At 39.1% G+C, this 22008-nt stretch overlaps 1 protein-coding gene across 1 annotated transcript; it reads left to right on the forward strand.

The window, feature by feature from the left end:
- The first annotated feature begins 4140 nt into the window (after nucleotides 1-4140).
- cax1 (cation/H+ exchanger protein 1) lies at nucleotides 4141-20942 on the forward strand. The gene is made up of 20 exons (XM_036575565.1): nucleotides 4141-4258; nucleotides 6674-6829; nucleotides 7301-7413; nucleotides 7854-7962; nucleotides 8134-8250; nucleotides 8335-8396; nucleotides 9677-9856; nucleotides 10635-10820; nucleotides 10985-11084; nucleotides 13338-13479; nucleotides 14209-14392; nucleotides 15963-16062; nucleotides 17036-17154; nucleotides 17251-17288; nucleotides 17377-17495; nucleotides 18570-18715; nucleotides 19777-19871; nucleotides 20506-20584; nucleotides 20683-20791; nucleotides 20869-20942. The coding sequence occupies exons 1-20, from the start codon at nucleotides 4177-4179 to the stop codon at nucleotides 20940-20942; spliced, it is 2310 nt and encodes a 769-aa protein (XP_036431458.1). The 5' UTR covers nucleotides 4141-4176.
- The last annotated feature ends 1066 nt before the right edge of the window (nucleotides 20943-22008 follow it).

Genomic DNA, 22008 nt, shown 5'->3' on the forward strand with positions numbered 1-22008 from the left:
TGAACAGCTAACAAGGAGTTTACGTGCCTTAAACACAGCCTTTTATACAAATGATGATAAATAAAGTGCAGAGTCTGTCTAGTTACTAGAGCATAGATTTGTCATGTGCTGGATGTTATAAATATCACACTCACCCATCACTCATACTTACACGCCACGTGTAAAAGTATACAACAGGTTCCGGAAATGAAGACTAATATGACGTGTACATGTCAGATGTTTTGATGTACCCTCAACATCATTGGGCGTACCCCAGTTTGGGAACCACTGGTGTAGGTGACACTTGAGGGTGAGGCCCATGTAACAGTACCAATAAGTGTCCACAGGATGACTCTTCTGAGTCAGGGCATTTGGACCGGATCACAGAACCAATATATGGAAATACTTCATCAACTTGTTCTGAACGGACCACGTCTCTTTTACGCTTTGCCGTAGTTCTGCTGAATCCCTGATTGAACGAAGAAGGGACTGAGCTCAGTGGCTCTGCTTTGTCTGTGTTATACTCCGTTTATTGGACCCAGGTCATGCAGTTATGTTCCTGATCTAAAGAACCTACAAGTGTTAGTACTTTGTTAGAGAAAGAGAATTTATCGTTAACTATTATTATTGTTATCACTGCTTTTATGTTAAGTTGCCTGGTGCAATCACACACAAGTCCCACGTTTTCCCATTGTAGATGTAGCCCGTGTGAATTTGAGGGCGCTGTCGTAAGAACGGACTGCAAACAAACTGAAAATGCTAATAACAAAAACGGGCCTGTTTCCATTCAAAGTGATATCTGTACAGTTTTATCAGAAGTGCTATTTTTGTACTTTAGTATGTAGTTGGTTTTTTTTTTCCACCGATATTTTGTACTGTATTTTATTGTACATACTTCTGTGTTACTTTGCTTTGGTTCACTTTTGCCTTTTGTGAGTTTTGCTGAGGTGTTTTATTCATTTCTTAGGGTGCTTTTTATTTGTAATATAGAGCAATACCTTTAAAAAAAACATTCATAGTATCTTTAAATAGTCATTTTTCCATGAGAGAATGCAGCCCAGAATGTACTGTCAGTAGAGAAAAGCTTTTAAAAGACAACGTGTATGCTCTGCCATAACCTTATCAGAGGAGTAGCCTATGTGCCTGAAGAGAATACAGTTCATTGTATATATATAGCAGGTACTATTTGGGTGGTGGATCATTCTCAGCACTGCAGTAACGCTGACGTGGTGGTGGTGTGTTAGTATGTGTTGTGCTGGTACGAGTGGATCAGACACAGCAGTGCTGCTGGAGTTTTTAAACACCTCAGTGTCACTGCTGGACTGAGAATAGTCCACCAACCAAAATATCCAGCCAACAGCGTCCTGTGGGCAGCGTCCTGTGACCACTGATGAAGGACTAGAGGATGACCAACACAAACCGTGCAGCAGCAGATGAGCTATCGTCTCTGACTTTACATCTACAAGGTGGACTGACAAGGTAGGAGTGTCTAATAGAGTGGACAGTGAGTGGACACAGTGTTTAAAAACTCCAGCAGCACTGCTGTGTCTGATCCACTCGTACCAGCGCAGCACACACTAACACACCACCACCACATCAGTGTTACTGCAGTGCTGAGAATGATCCACCACCCAAATAGTACCTGCTCTGTGAGGGTCCATGGGGGTCCTGACCACTGAAGAACAGGGTAAAAGGGGGCTAACAAAGTATGCAGAGAAACAGATGGACTACAGTCTGTAACTGTAGAACTACAAAGTGCACCTATATAGTAAGTGGAGCTGATAAAATGGACAATGAGTGTAGAAACAAGGACATAATGTTATGCCTGATCAGTATATATATATATATATATATATATATATATATATATATATATATATATATATTGAAGGTACAGTGATGTTAAAACACCCATTGGCAGCCCAGTTGAGCCAACAGTTAGTCAAAACATGTCTTCTAAATTTGTGGTGGGGATTTTGCTTCACTGTAATCATGATTAAGTCCTTGATTAAAACCTCTCTCTGCTTTTGGGACATCAATATTTGAGTTTCTCTAATGTAATAATTGGCACCAGACGTGACGTGTACAGCCCAGTTCCGTGTAGAATGATCCACTGATTATTATCTACATGACCGAATATGTGATTCTGCACGCCTCCCTTGGTAGTGTACTCTTTAATTTGGTTTTCAGTGTATAGCCTGCACAGTGCTTTAAATGAACCATAATGCTGTATTTTTGCATTTGTATATAACAATAAACAAAACTGTTTTGACTTCAGTGTCTTTCTTAAAGGGGAATTCCACTGATTTTTCAAAATTCCTGCCTGATTCAGTGGCTGAGACGTAAACAAAGTCATTCAGAGTGATTTGATGTGAAATGGTTGATTGTGGAGACTGATTTCTTTACAGTGGTGGTGATATATATATATATATATATATATATATATATATATATATATATATATATATATATATATATATATATATATATATATGTGTGTGTGTGTGTGTTTGTTTGTGTGTGTGTATATATATAGAATTGATTATAGAATTGATTATATATATATATACCCATGGTTCTTTGCACAATGAAATGTTTCTTCAGACTGATGGAAACTACTGCACTGTAGATGGTTCTATATAGAACCTTTTTGAAAATAATCAAACTTTGCACCAAAAAGGGTTATTCTAATGTACAATGTCAACTTGTAACAAGTCAGTCCTCTTCTCTTTAAGTCTGATCTCTCCTGCTAACCCGACCTAAAAGAGCCGTATTCATCTCAATCTTAGCTCTATGCAGTCCCTTGGAGTCTGTAGTCTGCAATAACACTCAAATAACCCTTTGCATGGGTTCTTTGCATCATGAAAGGGTTATTCAAGCTGATGGAGAATGTGCCGTAGATGGTTCTATATAGGACCTTTTAGAAAAGGTTCCGTATAGCACCAAAAAGGTCTATTGTAACAATATAAAGCTTGACGCATTAGGCATTTCATGTAATAGCTTTCTGTGAGGGAGCTTCTAGAGGTGGATGTCTGGTTCCTATCACCACTGTGAACAATTCTGACTCTGTAAGTTTCTCTGGAACAGAGCTTTTCACACCAAACCACTCTGAATGACTCTTAACCATTTAATTTTGCATACATTTTGATTTGGATTTGGCTGTTTAGATTTTTGGAATTGAGAATCAAGTAAATTTAATTACACTTTATTGTCATTATACATACACGGCGGTCATACGGTACAAGGACATGAGTGCACATGTACTAGCTGGATGACAGTGTGTAAACACAATAAGTACAAAACAATAAATGGACAATACAATAATAGACAATAGACAATAAATACTGATGAAACTAGAGACACAGAGCTGTACTGGTGCATAGACTGTGTATACGTATGTGCAAAATGTGCTAAATATGTGTGGCAATTTTTAGAGGTAGTGTTCAGTAAACTATAGTATGCATGTTAGTTCAATCCAAGTATATATGAAGGCAGTCAGCCGTTCAGAATAACATTGAAGTGCAATGTGCATATAGTTCAAATAGTGTTGTATTCATGATCAGGTGGGGGTCCTGTGGGTGTGACCAGAACTGATTAAATTATTGTTTGGATTTGACTCCCATGGAATTTGAATCACAGTCGACCCCAACATTTTCTTTCTACTTTATTTTTGGCCCAATCCCATTTCTTATTTTTACCCCTACCCCTTGTTTTTGAGGGTCACCTTGCGCCTTGGAACTGAGTTACAAGGGGTAGTGGTTGAAGTCTTCTCTTACAAAATGGGACCCTCAAATAAAAAGAACATTACTTCATTAACAGCTACCAGCGCTGCTCTGTAGTGACCCTGCCAGTCTGTAGTGACAGCAGAGGAGGGTAAAGTTCAGCTCCTCACTGCTGGGCTTTAGTTACATTTAGGGCATCATATGACTTCAAAGAGGGGGGGGGCAATTATTTATTATCACCCACCCCTAATTCTCTGGTGATATGAAGCTGAAGCACATTAATTCAGCAGTATAAGTGCAAGACAAGTCGACCCCAACAGGCCCAGTACCCGGCTACAGCACGTTGACTACAAATCCCAGAATGCAGCGTGAAGGCCGCTGCGAATTTTAAAAGGACCTTCGGCGCTCCGGTCGCGCACTAGATGAGGATGAGGATGGACTGAAGGCTCAGTGCAGTCCGAGTGAAGCTGCAGCCATGTCCCACACCTCTCACCCCAAACACACACGGTCAGCGGACCTGGAGAGTCTGAGGCGGAGGTCCACGGCCGACAGCTCAGGTAGGAGCTGGGGTTTCAGTCATGAAGCGTTCAAAAAGAGCCTGTTTTAAAGTGGGAAGACGCGCATAGCGTCTCAACCTCAGTGGCACCTCATTTTAAGCGAGTTTAGTAAGTTTTCAGACTGGTTTTATTAGGATGTTTGTGCGTTTCACCCCCTAAATACCTTAGCCTCGCCTTGTGTTGGTGGTCTGTTCTTTTTTCCCCGCACGTTCAGAGGATTTGTTTGAGAAGTAGATCTGCCTACAAACACTGCGGGCAAGCTAAGGATTTGAAGCTGTCGCTGGTTTTGAAGCTCTGAAGATAGTTTGAGTGTCTGAAGAAAGAATTTAGGCCATGAACTTGAATTTAAGTTTAAAGTTTCTGAGCCCCTCAGGTGACAAGGTGATTATTTTTAATAAGGCGTGGCCACGAGTTGCTATATTAAGTTTCTCACAACTTCACTATAGTAATTTGTGGCTTAATATAGTAAATTGTAGCCTCAATATATTCATTCGTGGCCAGTAATTTGTGGCTTAGTGTATTAATTTGTGCCCTCAATATATTAATATTTGGACTCAGTATAGTAATTCATGATCCTCAGTATTTCGTGACCTCAATATAGTAGTTCATGGCATCAGTATATTAATTTGTGGCCTTTATAAAGTAATTCATGGCCTCTGTACATTCATTTGTGGACTGAGTGTAGCAGTTTGTGGCCTCAATGTAATAATTTTTGGCCATGCCTTATTAAAAATAATCACCCTGTCACTTTGGGGCTCCATATAAAGGAATCTGTATTAGTTATGAAGCAATTCTTATTAACTAGGCTAGCAATTTGTGCTACTAACAGGTATCTTAGTGTTAGACTAATACAGAAAAACAAGCTAGCAATAGAATAATGTCACTGTTTATTGGGCACATCTAAATAAAAGCCCCATATGTGGTGTTTTTAGGTGTGTGTGAATGTCTTTGAAAGACATTCTTCTCAAAAATGAGGCAGAAATTCCATTTTAAATAATTAAGTTGACTAACCGACTCCACATGGCTCAGAGCAAGGCGTTTGACGTTAGGGTTTGGTTGCATTTAAGGGCCCATATGCTACATTTATCTTGCATTTTATTTTTCCCCTTCTAAGATCTACTTATGACGTGGTTTTATGTATCAATAATAGTCATAATTTAGTGTACATGGCCGTTTTCAACCCCTCTTTACCCCTTAAATTTAAACAGGCTGTTTTTTTATTACTGGGCCTTTAAGACCGTGACTCATTGTAAAAAAAAACAGACCAGGCAACTCCTTATAACTCCTTATCTAACTGCTGTCAGTTAAAATGGGCCGATATGTTATAAAGTGTTGGTTTTTGTGACCTCAGAGAAACCATGAACTCACAGTGGACTTTTTTTGCAGCTTACTTTTCATATGTGGAGTAAAGTGTGCATTAAGCTATGTTTACATACATCACAGTCTTATTTTTTTATTTGAAGAAAGTGAGGAAAATGTAGCTTTCCATTATATAGACCTTTTAAATGGGCATTGTGGCTTAAAAGTGACATTTAATATGGTATTAGTTGAGTTCTGTAATATTCTATAGTGTAGCATTGCTTCCCTCTGCCTCAGCAGATTCAGAATTCACAGTTTTGTATCCTTTTATGTTTTTGTCTGTCAACACTCTCTCACACATGAAATTTAACATTTTAGCAGTAAGTAGGGGAGGAAAAAAACATTTTAAGCAGCGCACCCTTAAGTTACAACTCTAGAGTGCTTGTATTTTTTCAAAAAGTTCCTCCCTCCTTCAAGATGCATCATCACTAGAGGGTTTGCCTAGTCTTTAAACAGAAAAATCTCCCTCTCAGGTCTGTTGAGGTAGGAGATGATCAGACATGATCTCAACAGATGTGGCGATGGTAAAATGTTTAATTTTGGCTGGACTGCCCCTTTAATGATAAAATATACGACTTGGCAGCATTAAATCTGTAGGTCTTGAAGTCTGTAGAGCAGCTGCAGATAATTCAATTTGATTATGGTTCATCAGTTATTAAAATTGGGCAGCACTAATAATAATAATAATAATAATAATAATAATGAAAACTTATTACTATTATTAGCCTTTAATTTTAAACAGCAAAGTAAGTGCTTCCTTCCTCACTTGATGTATGAAAACATTTCCAATGTAAAGTCTACAATCACTGTCCACTGGTTTTAATATTTCTGAAAACTTCAGAAATATTATATCTTGTGCTTCCATGTAATCCATTGAGAATGTGATCGGACACAGATGATGCACTGCAAATGTGACATACTGGTTCATGTGACCATCAGGAGGCTTTCGTTAGTCACACAGAAATGATTTGGGGCTAATACTGACCATGAGAAACGTCTAAATCCAGTGATATGTGTGCTCCCCCCCTTCTCCTTTCCCCTTTCTCTGACCTTCAGAACTCCTGTGGGACCACGAGCCCAAAGGTCATCGCCGGAGCTCCCAGTGTGACAGGCTCTGCGTGGCCGGCGCTCACCCTGAGATGGTTGATACTCCTTCGCCCTGCACCTCACACCATTTTGGCCACTTCACACCGAAATGCCTCTCCGCTCACAGTAAGAGGCTTTATCGTGCTCACTCTTCATCATTTTGTTAAACGATGTACTGTGTAAGACGGTGAACAAGTGAAAAGGATGTTCTGTTTGTTCACTGTAGAAGTACAGTCATTTGCAAAAGTTTGTGCACCCCAGATTAATTTACATGTTTTGTTGATTTAAGTGAAAGTAAGTTAACTCTACAGGGAACTTCAATTTAGTGTTTATTTTCTGATTATTTGCTGAATTTAAAATATTTGATTAAAAAATACAGAAAATAACTTTTGCACAGGCTGCATTTTATATGATTTTTTTTCAGTATATTAAATTCAGGCTTTGTTTACATCTCAGCGACTGAATTATAAGAGAATTTTGAAAAATCGGTGGAATTCCCCTGTATGTTTAACTTGCATATAGGATGATAATCATCGACTTGCATTTCTGACTAAACACCATCTTCAGTGCTCATACTGGATTCGATCTCTCTGCTAGAACCCTCTGTTCACTCGTGGTGTGCTGAGGATGCTTGGCAGGAGGCGAGCTGTAGGACCACCATCCGTGCAGAGAACGAGGTGGAGGCTCACAAAGTCGCCAATAATTACAGGGTGAATACATTTTTCTTTTTTTATCACAAACTGTTCACCAAAAGATTTTTTTAGAAGTTGTATTAAAAAATTCAAGACGTCCATGGCCAAGTAGTGACTAAAATAGTAAACAATATACTAAAAAAAAGATATATTTACATTAATTTGTCAAGTTCTCTGCCTCGAGATTTGATCTCCACTTTTAAAATGTGATGAATTCTGGATGTTAATTTTATCACTCCTTCATTCTTGATGCTGCACAGCTTTAAGATTTATTTTAAAATATTGCATGGCTCCGTTCATCATTCTGTGCACATCTAATATTTCTTAATACAGCTTTCAGTTATTTGAAATGTGTGAATTTGCAAAGGACTAACATATTAGCAATAAACCTTTTCTGTATTCCGAATTTTATTTTACAAGAAAATTGATCAGTTTAACAGTGTGTGCTTGTTTGGCAGTTCGGCTTCAGGAAATGGAAGAGCCATGTTACGGAGCGTCCGATTGAGGATAGATCGGATATTGTGAAGGAGTTATATTCAGAGCTGAACTTCGTAAAACCACAGAAAGGTCAGTGGACATTCATCATAGTCTCTCATCCAAGGTGGCTTTCTACCATTCCCTTATTTAAGCCCCTGAGTATCAAATGCTTCTAAAAAATCTATTAACTGGTACTTTCCTTATGATATACAGTTACCATTTTCTCATAAGCTTATTCATATTTTTTTTCTGTGTTTGCAGGTTCAGTGATGAGCATTGGGAACGTGCTTTATGTACTTTTCTTTGGCTGGTGGATTTCTTTAGTTTATGTTCTGGTTAGCTTGTTGATGTTTTGCACCATCATTGGGATTCCATATGGTATGTAGAAAATACTTCATGTTCTTTTCACTTTGGTCTGATTTCTTTGCCTCAGCCAGTGCTTTTTTCCCTCTTTGGCCACAGGGAAACTGTGCTGGAAGTTGTCGGGTTACTTATTTTGGCCCTTTGGGAAGGCATTACAAAAGGTAACCTAAAAAGGCTGCATTATGTCAGCTGTAACAACCCATCAGAGATTTTACATTCTGCTAAGGACTCGTTTTCACCACTTGTCCACTGCTTTTCAAATACATGAATGCATCTACATGTATGGACATTACAATCAGTGTGATTATGCACTAAATGGACAAAAGTATTGGGACACACCTCTTAATCATTGGAGTCAAGTGTTTCATTCAGTCTCATTGCCACAGGTGTATAAAATCAAGCACCTAGCCATGCAGCCTGCCTTTACAAACATTTGTGAAAGAATGGGTCGTTCTAAAGAGCTCGCTGGATTTGAGCGTGGTGCTGTAATATGATGGCACCATTGCAACAAGTCAGTTCAAGAAATGTCTTCCCTCGTAGATATTCCACAATCAACTATGAGTGTTGTTATTGAAAGTGTTTAGGACGCAGCTCTGCTACGAAGTGTCAGATCATGTAAAATCACAGAGCAGGTCACTGAGTGCTGAGGCGCATAGTGCATAAAAGTCACCAATGCTCAAACCTCCTCTGGCATCAACATTCTGTGGAGTGATGAATCAGCTTCTCTATCTGTCAGTCTGATGGACGAGTCTGGGTTTGGCGAATGCCAGGAGAACGTTACCTGCCTGACTGCACTGTGCCAACTGTAAAGTTTGGTGGAGGAGGGATAATGAAAGGGGTTGTTTTTCAGGGGTTGGTCTAAAACCCTTAGTTCCAGTGAAGGGAAATCTTAATGCCTCAGCAGATAAAGACATTTTGGACAATTCTATGCTTCCAGCTTTGTTTGAACAGTCTGGGGAAGAACCTTTTCTGTTCCAGCGTGACTGAGCCCCAGTGCACAAAGCAAGGTCCATAAAGGCATGACTGGGTGAGTTTGGTGTGAAAGAACTTGACTGGCCCTCACAGAGCCCTGACCCCAAACTCATCAAACACTTTTGGGATGAACTAGAACGGAGATTGTGAGCCAGACCCTCTCATCCAACATCAGTATCTGACCTCACAAATGCTCTTCTGGATGAATGAGCAAGAATTCCCACAGACACACTACAGAAGAAAGCTTCCCAGAAGATTGGAAGCTGTTTAGAGCTGCAACGAGGGACCAACTCCGTATTAATGCCTATGGATTTAGAATGGGATGTCATAAAAGCTCTTGTAGGTGTAATGTGTAGGTGTCCCAGTACTTTCGTTCATATAGTGTGTACTCAAGTTATTGGTGTAGCTCCTAATTTAATGTGACCTGTTTTCTCATGACCTCCTTTTTTTTCCTCATTTCACTCCTCAGACTAGCAGCCTGGTACGGAGGTGCTGTATTAAATTTCCCAACTGTGAAGTCATTCCAGAAGAGGCAGATGACAGTCAGTCAACAGAGGTGAAAGAGTCCACTCCTCTGCTGCGCTCCCCTCCCCCCGTCGCTATAGATGTCCCAACGAGTGCTCCTTGTAGCCAGAAGAGACGTTACTGGGTACGACTGCTTGCGAGGGCAGATTTGTGTTGTCTTCTTCTAACACAATTGCCATAATGGTTGGTGTAGAAAAATGCCCCCCTCAGCCCCTCCTTGCCCCAAGTCATCAATTTCACTGAAGATTTCTTACCAGAATCCCGTCAGTTTTGCCAGCTATCACTGACCTGTACATAGCGATGTGGGCCGGTTCTATGACATTACAGGCGACCTGTTTAGTGGGCGCAGTATAGCTGTGGATTTTGATTGGTTGGCACATTATTTCATTTTAATAGTGTTTAATAACATCTACTATTTTTAGACATGTACCACATGTCTAAGATATGCCTTCTGATATTTTTCTGATCATATCTCATCAAACAAGAACACTCAGATACCCCAGAGACCCTCCCTGATTCACACTGGGCCTCGTTCACCACCTGTTCTTAAGCAGAAATTTCTTCTTAAAACCCACTTACACAGTTTTTTCATGAAGATTCTGACATTCACCAATGTTTTCTTATTTGGGATTTGTTCTTGGGTAAGAACAGAATCTATACAACTTTCTTGCACATCTGGACACTCCACACCTGGACACTTTATTTTAGTACCAATATGTGCGCACATTTATTCAGTATTGTCATTTATATGCTGTTACCTGTGCGTCCTTGTACAGTCATTATTGCACTGCCTTTTTTATCTATCTACCTACCTACCTACCTACCTACCTACATGTCTATATATGTATCTATATGTCTATCTGTCTAATGTCGTAACCATTTCACCTTTTTGTGAATTTTAGTGTCGTGTAGGCACATATGTTTGGCTGGTGTTGGGCTACGTTCCTCTGGCCATAGTTCATTGCCTGGCCTGTATCCTGTCCTGGATAATGGTCTTCACCATCCCTGTGGCAAAGATGAATGCTAGGATACTCAGCATTGTCCTCCTCCTGCCCCCTGAGGAGATCCAAATTCGGCCTGTGAAGAAAGTGAGCTCTGCCGATCTTTTGCATTTTGGTTATTGCTTAACAGTTGTAGAGAGCTTGGACGTCTGCTGCGGCTGCTGTGTTACTGTGTGGTTAAGAATGTTTCAGTACATTGGAAATGTTTGTTTAGCCCAGTAATCTAAAGTAACTGCTCTTCTGCTCTTTAGCTTCCAGGCTGTGAAACTAGAGTTCTCCTGTGCTGTTACCGTGCCTTTAACTGGTACTACTACAAGTACACTGTAGATGGCATCAATGTCTTCGCTGTCAGTATCCTTTGCTGTCGAAGGGATGTCCACCATGGTCATTTTTTTTTTTTAGGTGGTTTACAAACATTTTTTAAAATCTAATTGCAGATGGACAGTGTACACTCACTGAGCACTTTATTAGGTACACCTGCCTTGTATCTACACTCTTTGTCCATTTTCTCAGCTCCACTTACCGTATAGGTGCACTTTGTAGTTAAACGCTGTAGTCCATCTGTTTCTTTGCATAATTTGTTATCCCAAATTCACTCTGTTCTTCAATGGTCAGGGCCCCCACAGGACCACCACAGAGCAGGTATTATTTTGTTGGTCCACCTTGTAGATGTAAAGTCCAAGACAGTAGCTCATCTGTTGCTGTACAGTTTGTGCTGGTCATCCTCTAGTCAAGGACTATTCTCAGTCCAGCAGTGACACTGAGGTGTTTAAAAACTCCAGCAGCACTGCTGTGTCTGATCCACTCAGACCAGTGCAACACACACTAACACACCACCACCACGTTAGTGTTACTGCAGTGCTGAGAATGATCCACCACCCAAATAGTACCTGCTCTGTGAGGGTCCAGGGGCTCCTCACCACTGAAGAACAGGGTAAAAGGGGGCTAACAAAGTACGCAGAGAAACAGATGGACTACAGTCTGTAACTGTAGAACTACAAAGTGCACCTATACAGTAAGTGGAGCTGATAAAATGGACAATGTAGATACAAAGTAGGTGTACCTAATAAAGTACTCAGTGAGTGTACATTCTGTGTGGTTTTTTAATGCCTTTTAAAAGGGAAATGACGAATAAGTCAGTGTGACTAATAAATGACTGATAATCACTGGGTCAGAGGCCAGATCAATGTTCTATAAAGAACGTTTTTGAAAAACGGTTTCTTGACATCATAACTGTAGTAGAACCCTTTTTGGTGCCATAAAGAACCATATACAACACATTCTCCGTCAATCTGAATAACCATTTTACCATGCAAAGAACCATTTAAGCAGGAAATGGTTCTATACAGAACTCATGATTCTAAACAGAAACATTCCTTTTACTAAAGAACCATTGAAAAAACATATTTTTAACAGTTTATCGTTAGTACAGGAACAGAAATTGACCTGTTGTCTCAATACACCTCATGATTCCCACACATCCTAAAAAAATTGGAAATCTACGTACTAGATTTCCAGTCGTTCAAATCTGGAAAGTAAGAATATAAAATCAGCTTGATGTATGACTAATAAGGCCAAAAGCAGACAGCAGTGATGTCAGTGGGCCAGAGGTTTGATCAGTGTTGCTTTACTACAAACCCAATTCCAAAAAATTTGCAACAGTATGTAAAATGCCAATAAAAACAGAAAGCAGTGATTAGTAAATCCTTTTTGATCTGTATTAAATTTAATGCTCCTTTTCCACTTGGGCCCAGAGGGATGTCACAATATCTGTTGTTTTCATAAAACTCATCAGACCACTATACGTGTTTCCATTGTGCGTCAGTGCATTTCAAATGAGTCTGAGCCCAGAGAAGTGGGCGGCGTTTCTGGACATTGTTGACATTCGGCTTCCACTGTGCACTAGTGATAGATGGTGATCACTGACAGCAGTTGTGGTTACACGTGGTGATATACATCACAGACATGCAGTGCCGTCTGAGGGATTGAAGGTTGTGGGCATGTAGTTGTGGTTTTTGGCCGTTTAGCGACTGTAGACGGTGAAATAACCAAAATCTTTGAAAAAGAAAGGTTGTTTTCAAACAGTTGGACTGTGGCGGGTGCATTTTTTGATGAGTGTGTTGCAGGCATTAGTTTTACAGTGAGCCTATATTGTTTAAAAACACAAAGTTGGTAAGATAAAATGTTAAATATATTGTCTTTGTACTGCTTTTGTTTAAATACAGGTCAAAGTGGATTCACAAATTACTTTTACAAACTCTTTTGGAATTGTGTTTGTACTTGTACATTAATTTATATTTAGTAGGTGATGGACATGAACACAAGTACTGTTGTTCCAAAATAATACAACACACATCGGAGACTGTGAGCCACGGCAAAGAGCAGCACTGAAATCATTCGAATATGAAGTTATCCAACCAGTAAATGCCTTACTTACACGCTTAGTATGCTGTATTTGTAACAGAGAACACTAATTTTAGCAAAGTGAAGTATTAAAATCATTTTTAGCACTATGTATTGACAAATTCTTGAGGATCTGGTGTTGGAAGTGGCAAAATGGTGTCTGTGCATCCCTGGTTATAAACCTTGAAGTCTTTTTTCCAGATTTGTTGTCTCTGGTCATTTTCACTCTGGTGATTGGCTATGTGGACAGAGACAATTCTTTTGTCAGGTCCGAGGTGAAGTTTGCCACGGCTGTGTCCTCCATCATTCCTCTGTCTTACTACATTGGCATGGGCATAGCAAGGTAATATCCAAATCTACAGCATGTCCTCCTGTAATCACTCAGATCACTCAGAACACACTGACTTCTCTAAACTCAAGAAATCCATACATGGACCGGCCATTTCATCAAGTACTTCTCCTTGTTTCTACACTCATTGTCCATTTTATCAGCTCCACTGACTATATAGGAGCACTTTGTAGCTCTGCAGTTACAGACTGTAGTCCATCTGTTTCTCTGCCTACTTTCTTACCCTGTTCTTCAATGGTCAGGACCCCCACAGGACCACCACAGAGCAGGTATTACGAGGGTGGTGGATCATTCTCAGCACTGCAGTAACATTGATGTGGTGGTGGTGTGTTGCGCTGGTCTGAGTGGATCAGACACAGCAGTGCTGCTGGAGTTTTAAACTCCTCACTGTCACTGCTGGACTGAGAATAGTCCACCAACCAAAAACATCCAGCCCACAGTGTCCTGTGACCACTGATGAAGGACTAGAGGATGACCAACACAAACTGTAAAGTAACAGATGAGCTATCGTCTTTCTTGGAAGACCAACAAAGTAGCTGTGCCTAATAGAGTGGACACTGAGTGGGCGCAGTATTTAAATACTCCAGCAGTACTGCAGTGTCTGATCCACTTGTACCAGCGCAACGCATACAAGGACGTGTACTTGATAAAGTGACCAGTCTGTGTATATCTCTGTGGTCAGTTGTGAATGGATTGTTGACTGTGGTGCTTGTGATCTCTCAGTATCTCAGCTCAGAGTAACTTCGCTGTGGGAGCAGTAGTAAACGCCACATTCGGTTCCATTACTGAGATGACCTTCTACATCACTGCCCTGCTGCAAGGTCACCGGGCTGGGAGCAAGTGCTATGGAGAGATTGTTAAGGCGGCTCTGACGGGGACCCTGCTGGGCTGCATCCTCTTTGTTCCGGTGAGTGACTGATTGTGTTTAGAGGTTTTTATTGTATTTCTATTATTTTCAGTAACACAGACTGAGACCGTAAAGAAGTCCTCCAACATTTTCCAACCTAATCTCTGTGCTGCTTCCATGTGGTCAGTTACCCCAAATAATTGTTTTGAGATGTTTCCCTACACCTTTAAAAAAGATGGTTCTTCAAGGGTTCTTTAGTAATGTATTGAATGTGTTGTTTATGGTTCTATAAAGAACTTTTTTGATAATGGTTCTTGGCATAACTATAGAAGAACCCTTTTTGGTGCTATATAGAACCATATACAACACAAGGAATAGTTCTATTTAGAACAAATGAGTTCTATATAGAACCATTTCATGCTTTAATGGTTCTTTGCATGGTGAAATGGTTCTTCAGATTGATGGAGAATGTGTTGTTTATGGTCCTATAAAGGACTTCCTTGGAAATAGTTCCTTGACATCATAACTGTAGAAGAACACTTTTTGGTGCTGTATAGAACAATATACAGCACAAGGAATGGTTCAATTTAGAACCACGAGTTCTACATAGAACCATTTCCTGCTTAAATGGTTCCTTGCATGGTGAAATGGTTATTTAGATTGATGGAGAATGTGTTGTATATGGTTCTGTGTGGCACCAAAAAGGGTTCCTCTATAGTTACGATGTCAAGAACCATTTTTAAAAAAAAAAAGTCCTGCATGGAACCATATACAACACATTCTCCATCAATCTAAAGAACGATTTAAGCATGAAATGGTTCTATATAGTTTTTACTATACATTTACTAAAGAACCCTTGAACCATCTCACACCTCTGGGTTCCCACATGTCCTGGAAAATTTGGGAATCTGTGAACTAGATTTCCAGTCATGCAGAACACCTGGAAAGTAGGAAAACTATGAATGTCCTGAAAAGTGTTTAAGCCACTGAGGTGGGATATTTCAGCGCATGTTTAGCTGCTAATGGCTAGTTTGAGTGTTCATTCATACCTGTTGTAGTTTGTTGTATTGCATGTGGACAAATTTGTGGATGCTGTGTTGGAACACCTGATCGAGCGAGGCTACATTAACACGCCAACTTCTTGCAGAATATAACATTCATGTCTAATATTTTAGTACAATGTGTGATCAAATGATGAGTAGCTAAGGACTGTTTCAAGTGAGTCAATGTTTAGGTGTATTAAGTCAGAAAGGGGTCGTTAGGGGCTGCATCAACTTTAATGTTAAGGAAATCAGCAGCTGTGCTGACCTTTAATCAGCAACTGCTGTCTTGGGTCTATATATATATATATATATATATATATATATATATATATATATATATATATATATATATATATATATATATAATGAAAATGGTCCTGGAAAATGATTTCCTAGTAAAGGGAACTTCTAATAACAACTGCCTACTGGCTTCTGTTACAAGTTTCTGTTCTGTTGTAATTGACCTTATGCCACAGATCTGGCACGTTGAGATTAGGTTGTAAAATGCTGCAGTATTGCTTTAATGATTTCCCCTTTTAATCATCCTCATCTCATTCGTGGTCATGTAAGCTGAGCCTGTCTTACAGGGTCTCTGCATGGTCGTTGGGGGCTTCAAGCACAGAGAGCAGAGATTCAACAGCAGATCGGCCGGGGTCAGCTCTGCCCTGCTCTTTATTTCAGTAGGAGGTGAGGAAACTACATGATCCAGTTATTTGTATACTTATTGAAGCAGACATCAAATATATATTGATGGGTAGGTGTGTGAGTATGTGTGTTCGTACATGTACAGCACAACAAAATGCGGTTAGCACCTACATGAAAAGCAAGTAGTAGCATTGTGCCAAATTAAATAAAGTGTATTATTATATTTATGTACAAATAATGTACAAAATTTATAAACTAGTTAAAGAACAGTGTATATTCTAATAATATTGCACAAGTAACTAGTTTTTTTTATGTATAGGAAAAATAAAGAATAATATATGTAAAATACAGAAAAATGGTGTATTCAGTTGTGTTAAATATACAGATTATGTATGTACAGAGTGTAAAATGTACAACAGAAGTGTGTGTGTGTTTGTGAATAAATGCAAAATACATGTATCGCTGCTGTTGGGACACAACCTCATATCTCCAAATGATAACTTTACAGGAGAAGAAAAAAACATACTTTACTTTTAATGTAAGTCAATGGAACCAGATGTTTTTTCAAGTAATTTTGGGTCGTTTCCTTTGGTCCATTAATTGTGATTTGATGTGTTGGGTCGGGCGTTTTTCAGACCATGTCACACGTCTTTGTGTGTTAACGTCACACGCACACGTTTTAAAAGAAAGTCCTTCTCTATGTTTGGCTCTCAAAGGCAAAATCAACATTACACTGCTAAAAATATGATGACAACGTTGAAAGATGTGTCCATCAAGTTTTGACCGAGCTTTCTTTACATACTTTTTCAAAGCACTCGCAATCATCAGATTTATCTGCTAGGGGAAGCGGTCCGTTGCACACCTCACCTTTCTTCCACACGTTGCTTGCAATTACATATTTCCACCAGAGAGGTCTCCAAATCCCCGAATCTTACACAGTTCAGCTTTACTTGGGTCAGGTGAGCATGAAGCTGAGTTTGGTTTATCTTTTTTTCTGCTGTGTCTGGGATTACAGGTGTGTTTGCCCCTACTCTCTTCTCTAAAGCCTATGGGAACCTGATGTGCGAAGGCTGCAGTAATCCCTCGGGGAATAACAGCGGGCCGTTTTACTGCACAGATTGCCACTATGACCTGGTGAGTAATTGGATCTCTGAAACCATGAAGTGCAGTAAAAAAGATCTTTTTTTTTTCTGGAGAATCTGACCACAAACGTGCTGTTTTCTCTTGCAGAGTGAGAACAACCACTCCCTGTATCTGAGTCACATTGAGTAAGTGTATCTACACGTTTTTGAGTTCCAGATACTTTAGTAGTGAAAGTACATGTGTCGTCATTTTCAGCCTGTGGTGATATTACAGGCCTCTGGTGTATACAGTCTCTGTCCTTCTGCCCGCTGCCTATCTCATCGGCCTGGTCTTCACGCTAAAGACCCACTCGCACATCTACGACATCCACGTCAGTGATGGCCACGGCCATGGTGTGTATCCACAAGAGAGCGCTGTTTTTCACATTAAGTGTTTTCTGTAATTGATGCTGATGTCTAGTATTTTATGTTGACACACCTGCTGATGCATAAATACATAAAAATACAACACATAAATATTTATACATTATAGAAATTGGGACATTGACCTGGATTAGATAGAAATTTAACACTTATTTTGGGTTACAGATGCAGTAAAATGAATAAAATGCATTTAGCTCAGTAGCCCAACATCACCTAAGTCAGGCATGTCAAACTGGTGACCTTCCAGGCCAAAGTGCTGCGGAGATCAGTATTTACCCTCATCTATCACTCTGAATTCAGTTCGTTAAGGCCTTGCTAATGAGCTGATGAGCTGAATCGGGTGTGTTTAACGGAGCAGTGAGCTGAAGTCTGCAGTGTTTTGGCCCATAAGGACTGGAGCCTGACACATGTGACCCAAGTGCTCTGTTCTCTGCTCTTGTGGAATCCAATAAGTATGACAACAAATATCAGTTTGAAATATTGGTCAAATCTAAACACCTGTCCAGTGCCAGTATCATTCTGATGTCATTATGCATCCCTAGTTTCGTGTTGGTGCCTCCAGGGCAGCAGGCTGTAACCTTCAAGTCAAACTTCAGCTGTCTTGTTCCTCCTATTTACAGTCATATGCAAATATTTGAACACTCCTGGTCAAGTTACATGTTTTGTTGACTCTCTGAGTGGAAATAAGTTAAAACATCCTGTAAAGGGGACAAACTTAAATGTGGCATTGTTTCTAATTTCTGTGTATTTGCTGAGTTTAATGTATTGGAAAAAAATAAAACATAAAATATAAAATGTGAACTTACGTTATAAGTTTTATTTTTTCCCCAATATGTCAAATTTAGCAATTAAACAGGAAAACGTGCAGATGTGTTCTCTGTAAAGGATGTTTTAACTCATTTACATCAAAATAAATCATATATATATATATATATATATATATATATATATATATATATATATATACACGCACACAGCTAGGTGATGTTTTTTGTCTGCTCATATAATATTATTTATCCTGTTACTGTATTTCTCTTGTACCAGTGGCTAGTCAACATAATCCAGTGGTGCATTGGTCCAGATGGAGGGCTTTGGTGGTTCTAATCGTGGCCACTATACTGACGGCAGCCTGTGCAGACCTCACAACAGAGCACATCAAACCCATCATCTCTCACTCCAGTGTCTCACAGGTCCATCTGCCACCTTTATTCACATCTACGTAAGAAGTATCCAGGGATGCCCCGATATGGGAATTATGAGCTGATGTTGATATTTGATATTTTTCTTATACATGTCTGCAGATGCTGATACATACACATTTATAGAGACTACATCCACCTGGATAAGCATTACAGAGAAATGTAGCCCTGTAGAGTCACAAGTGCAGTAAAGGCACAGTAACCCAGCTTCACCTAAACATTCTGTGCTTCTATAGTACAATAAGCACATCATCACATATCAGTTTGAAATAACTGTCAAATCTAAACATCTGTTCGATGCTATTTTTTATTTAATCAATTTTTTTAAGCAAATATCTGCCAGTAACTGTTATGATCCCGATATTACTGTGCAGCCCTGGAAATATCAGTCCCAGCATCATAATCCCACATTTGATTCTGCTTAAACTTCTTTTATACATGTTTTTATACACATCTGCTCATTAGAATCCAGGTACTCTAGAAAGAAGGTGTTCAAATGTAGGTCAAACATTTTGAAAAGTGTGTGTGTGTGTATATATATATATATATATATATATATATATATATATATATAGACTAAAAAAAAATCAGTGTTTTAACTTAAAGTTAGCAACCTGGTTGAATAAAAAATTAAGTTAATTGAGCTTCTGATAAGAAGTTTTACACTCTGTCAACTGAATTTTAAGACAACCAGGTTTCTTTTTTAATTTAAAATATTCAGTCAGTTTTACAGTGTATAGTCATTTACACTGACCTTAGTCAAATTACGTTTTGTTGATTTTTTTCAAAGTGACAATAAGTGAACACGTCCTCCCGAACACATTTCTGCACAATTTACACTTTTTTTTCTTTTTTTTTGCTGGATTTAACAGAAAAAATACAACATAAAATGTAGCCTGTGCCAAAGTTTTGGGACATTTTACATTTTATGTTTTTTTTTTTTTCCCCAATATGTTTAACTCTGCAAATAAATAAGTTTTAAATATGTTCTTACTGAACTATAAAAAAAAAAATGAACAAAACGTAATTTGAGTAATTTTGTCTTCTTGTAGTACTTCATTGGAGTGACTGTGCTGGCCATGGTTCCTGAGATTCCAGAAATTGTGAATGGGATCCAGTTTGCCCTGCAGAATAACATCAGTTTAAGGTCGGCACTCTCGATATTTAACCCTTGTGTGGTGTTGGGGGGGTCTGTGGGACCCGTTTTCAATGTTTAACAAAAGAAAAAAATAATGGGATTTATTATTATTTCAACCTCAGATTCTTGGTCTTTGCTCATTTTCTGTGAAGAACATATAAAATAACCCATTTTCAGTGTCTTCACTCTGTTCACCCCCCACACATCTATATTACACATGTGGTGTTGGGTGAACCTGCGGGGAGTAAAAGTGTGGAGGTGCTGTGTCCTTCACTCTGTTCTCCTCCTACATGGCCTGCTGTCAGTGTGTGTGTGTGTGTGTGTGTGTGTGTGTGTGTGTGTGTGTGTGTGTGTGTGTGTGAGGGTGGACAACATGGACAGGCTGCTGACTGGCTACAGCTGCCAAAGGAGAACCCTACGCTGGACACTTGTGATATTTTAATCATCTGGTATTTTTACATTAATTGTTATGGCTGTATTGATTTATTAAAACAATAATGTGGTGGGTCACCAGACCACTGAGTAACAAACACATCAACACCACACAAGGGTTAACAATCTTTGTTTTTTTCCTTCTTGTTTTCTTTAGTGTACTTTGCAACTATGTAATAATTTTATTTATTTATTTATTTTTTTAATCTAGCCTGGAAGTTGGAAACTGTATTGCAGTACAAGTCTGCATGCTTCAGATTCCCCTCCTGATCTTATTCAATGCTGTTTACGTAAGTAAGCCTGACAAACTGTAATCCACTCTTACTCAGTTCATCGTGTATGTGCACGATGGGGAAACGTTACATTAAGAGCTTTGCATTCCGACCAGGACGTTGGATTTGTGCTCATATTCAGCGACTTGCACCTCTGGGCCAGCATCTTCAGCGTCATCCTGGCGAATTACATCTTTATGGATGGAAAGTCTGATTATTTCCAGGGTATGTGCTGTTCAGTGTTTTTTAAAAGTTGCTCTTGAGTGGTTTAGTCTGACTGAAATGGCCGTGTTCTTCCTCAGGAACAGCTCTGACGGTTGTCTACCTCATCCTCCTGGCTTTGTACTTCTTCGCACCATCCCCACTTGGCTGCTGACCATCGAGTCCTTTCTCACTTGTTTTTCTCTCTTTTTATGAAAGCGTTATGTATTTGTGTAGTTCAACTCTTCACTATTATACTGTGGATTCTGGGTCACCCGTTTGTGTAAATGTCTGATTATGATATGAGTTGTGGCTGTTCTGTGTACAGTTTGTTATATGAAGTATAATTTGTTATACATGTTAAATACACTTCGACATTTCCTCATTAATTATGTTACAATCTGTTTAAACAGATAAACTTGTAATAAATATCCTCTCTGGTATTTTTATGCTGAGAGGAAGGAAACATTATCAACATTAAGATCTTTGACACGTTTTGTAATAAACATGTAAATATAAACTGTGTTAATTGGGTTAAAGGTGGTTTTTTTGCAGAAAATCTGCAGAAATCTTGATTTGACACATAAACAAACTCATTCAGAGTGGATTGACGTGAAATGTCTCATTCTCAGATTCCGTTCTGATTTGTGGTGGCGATATGAACCGGGGGTCTCTACAACACAAATATAGCCATTTTGTTTACATTTTATTAGCTATTTTATTTCCAAAACAATAAGCAAGCTTACATGTGTCATCTTTGTTTTTATATGTAATGTTGATGGTGGTAAACCTGAAAAACACACATTTTTCCTTTGGGACTATTTTGCCTTATAACACCTTTATCTCTCCACCATGAACTGATCTTACAAAAAATAGTTTTAGGCCAAAACTATCGCTTTCTAAACTATCTATAGGCTGAGTGTTCATAACCATAACTTTGGGAGGGAGATTTTAGAGGCATTGAAGTCTTCAGAACTTTTTTTTTTTTTACTTTATTTTTGTCTCTTTACAGTTATCACTGGATGACTTCCAGGAGGAAAGACAGGTTAATAAAAGCATGAACAAACATAACAGAACAAAGGCTGACTAGGAGATAATCTAGTATCCATTTGCTAACAGGACCATTTTACAAACATCAAGGGTTCCACAGTAGTATGTAATATAATCATGCATATGTCACCATTTGCATATCCTCTTAATTGCTTGTGCTACTTGCCCTCTAATGAGGTATTTTAAGACCC

This window comes from Colossoma macropomum, unplaced genomic scaffold (assembly GCF_904425465.1).
Source record: "Colossoma macropomum unplaced genomic scaffold, Colossoma_macropomum, whole genome shotgun sequence".
Taxonomy (NCBI): domain Eukaryota; kingdom Metazoa; phylum Chordata; class Actinopteri; order Characiformes; family Serrasalmidae; genus Colossoma; species Colossoma macropomum.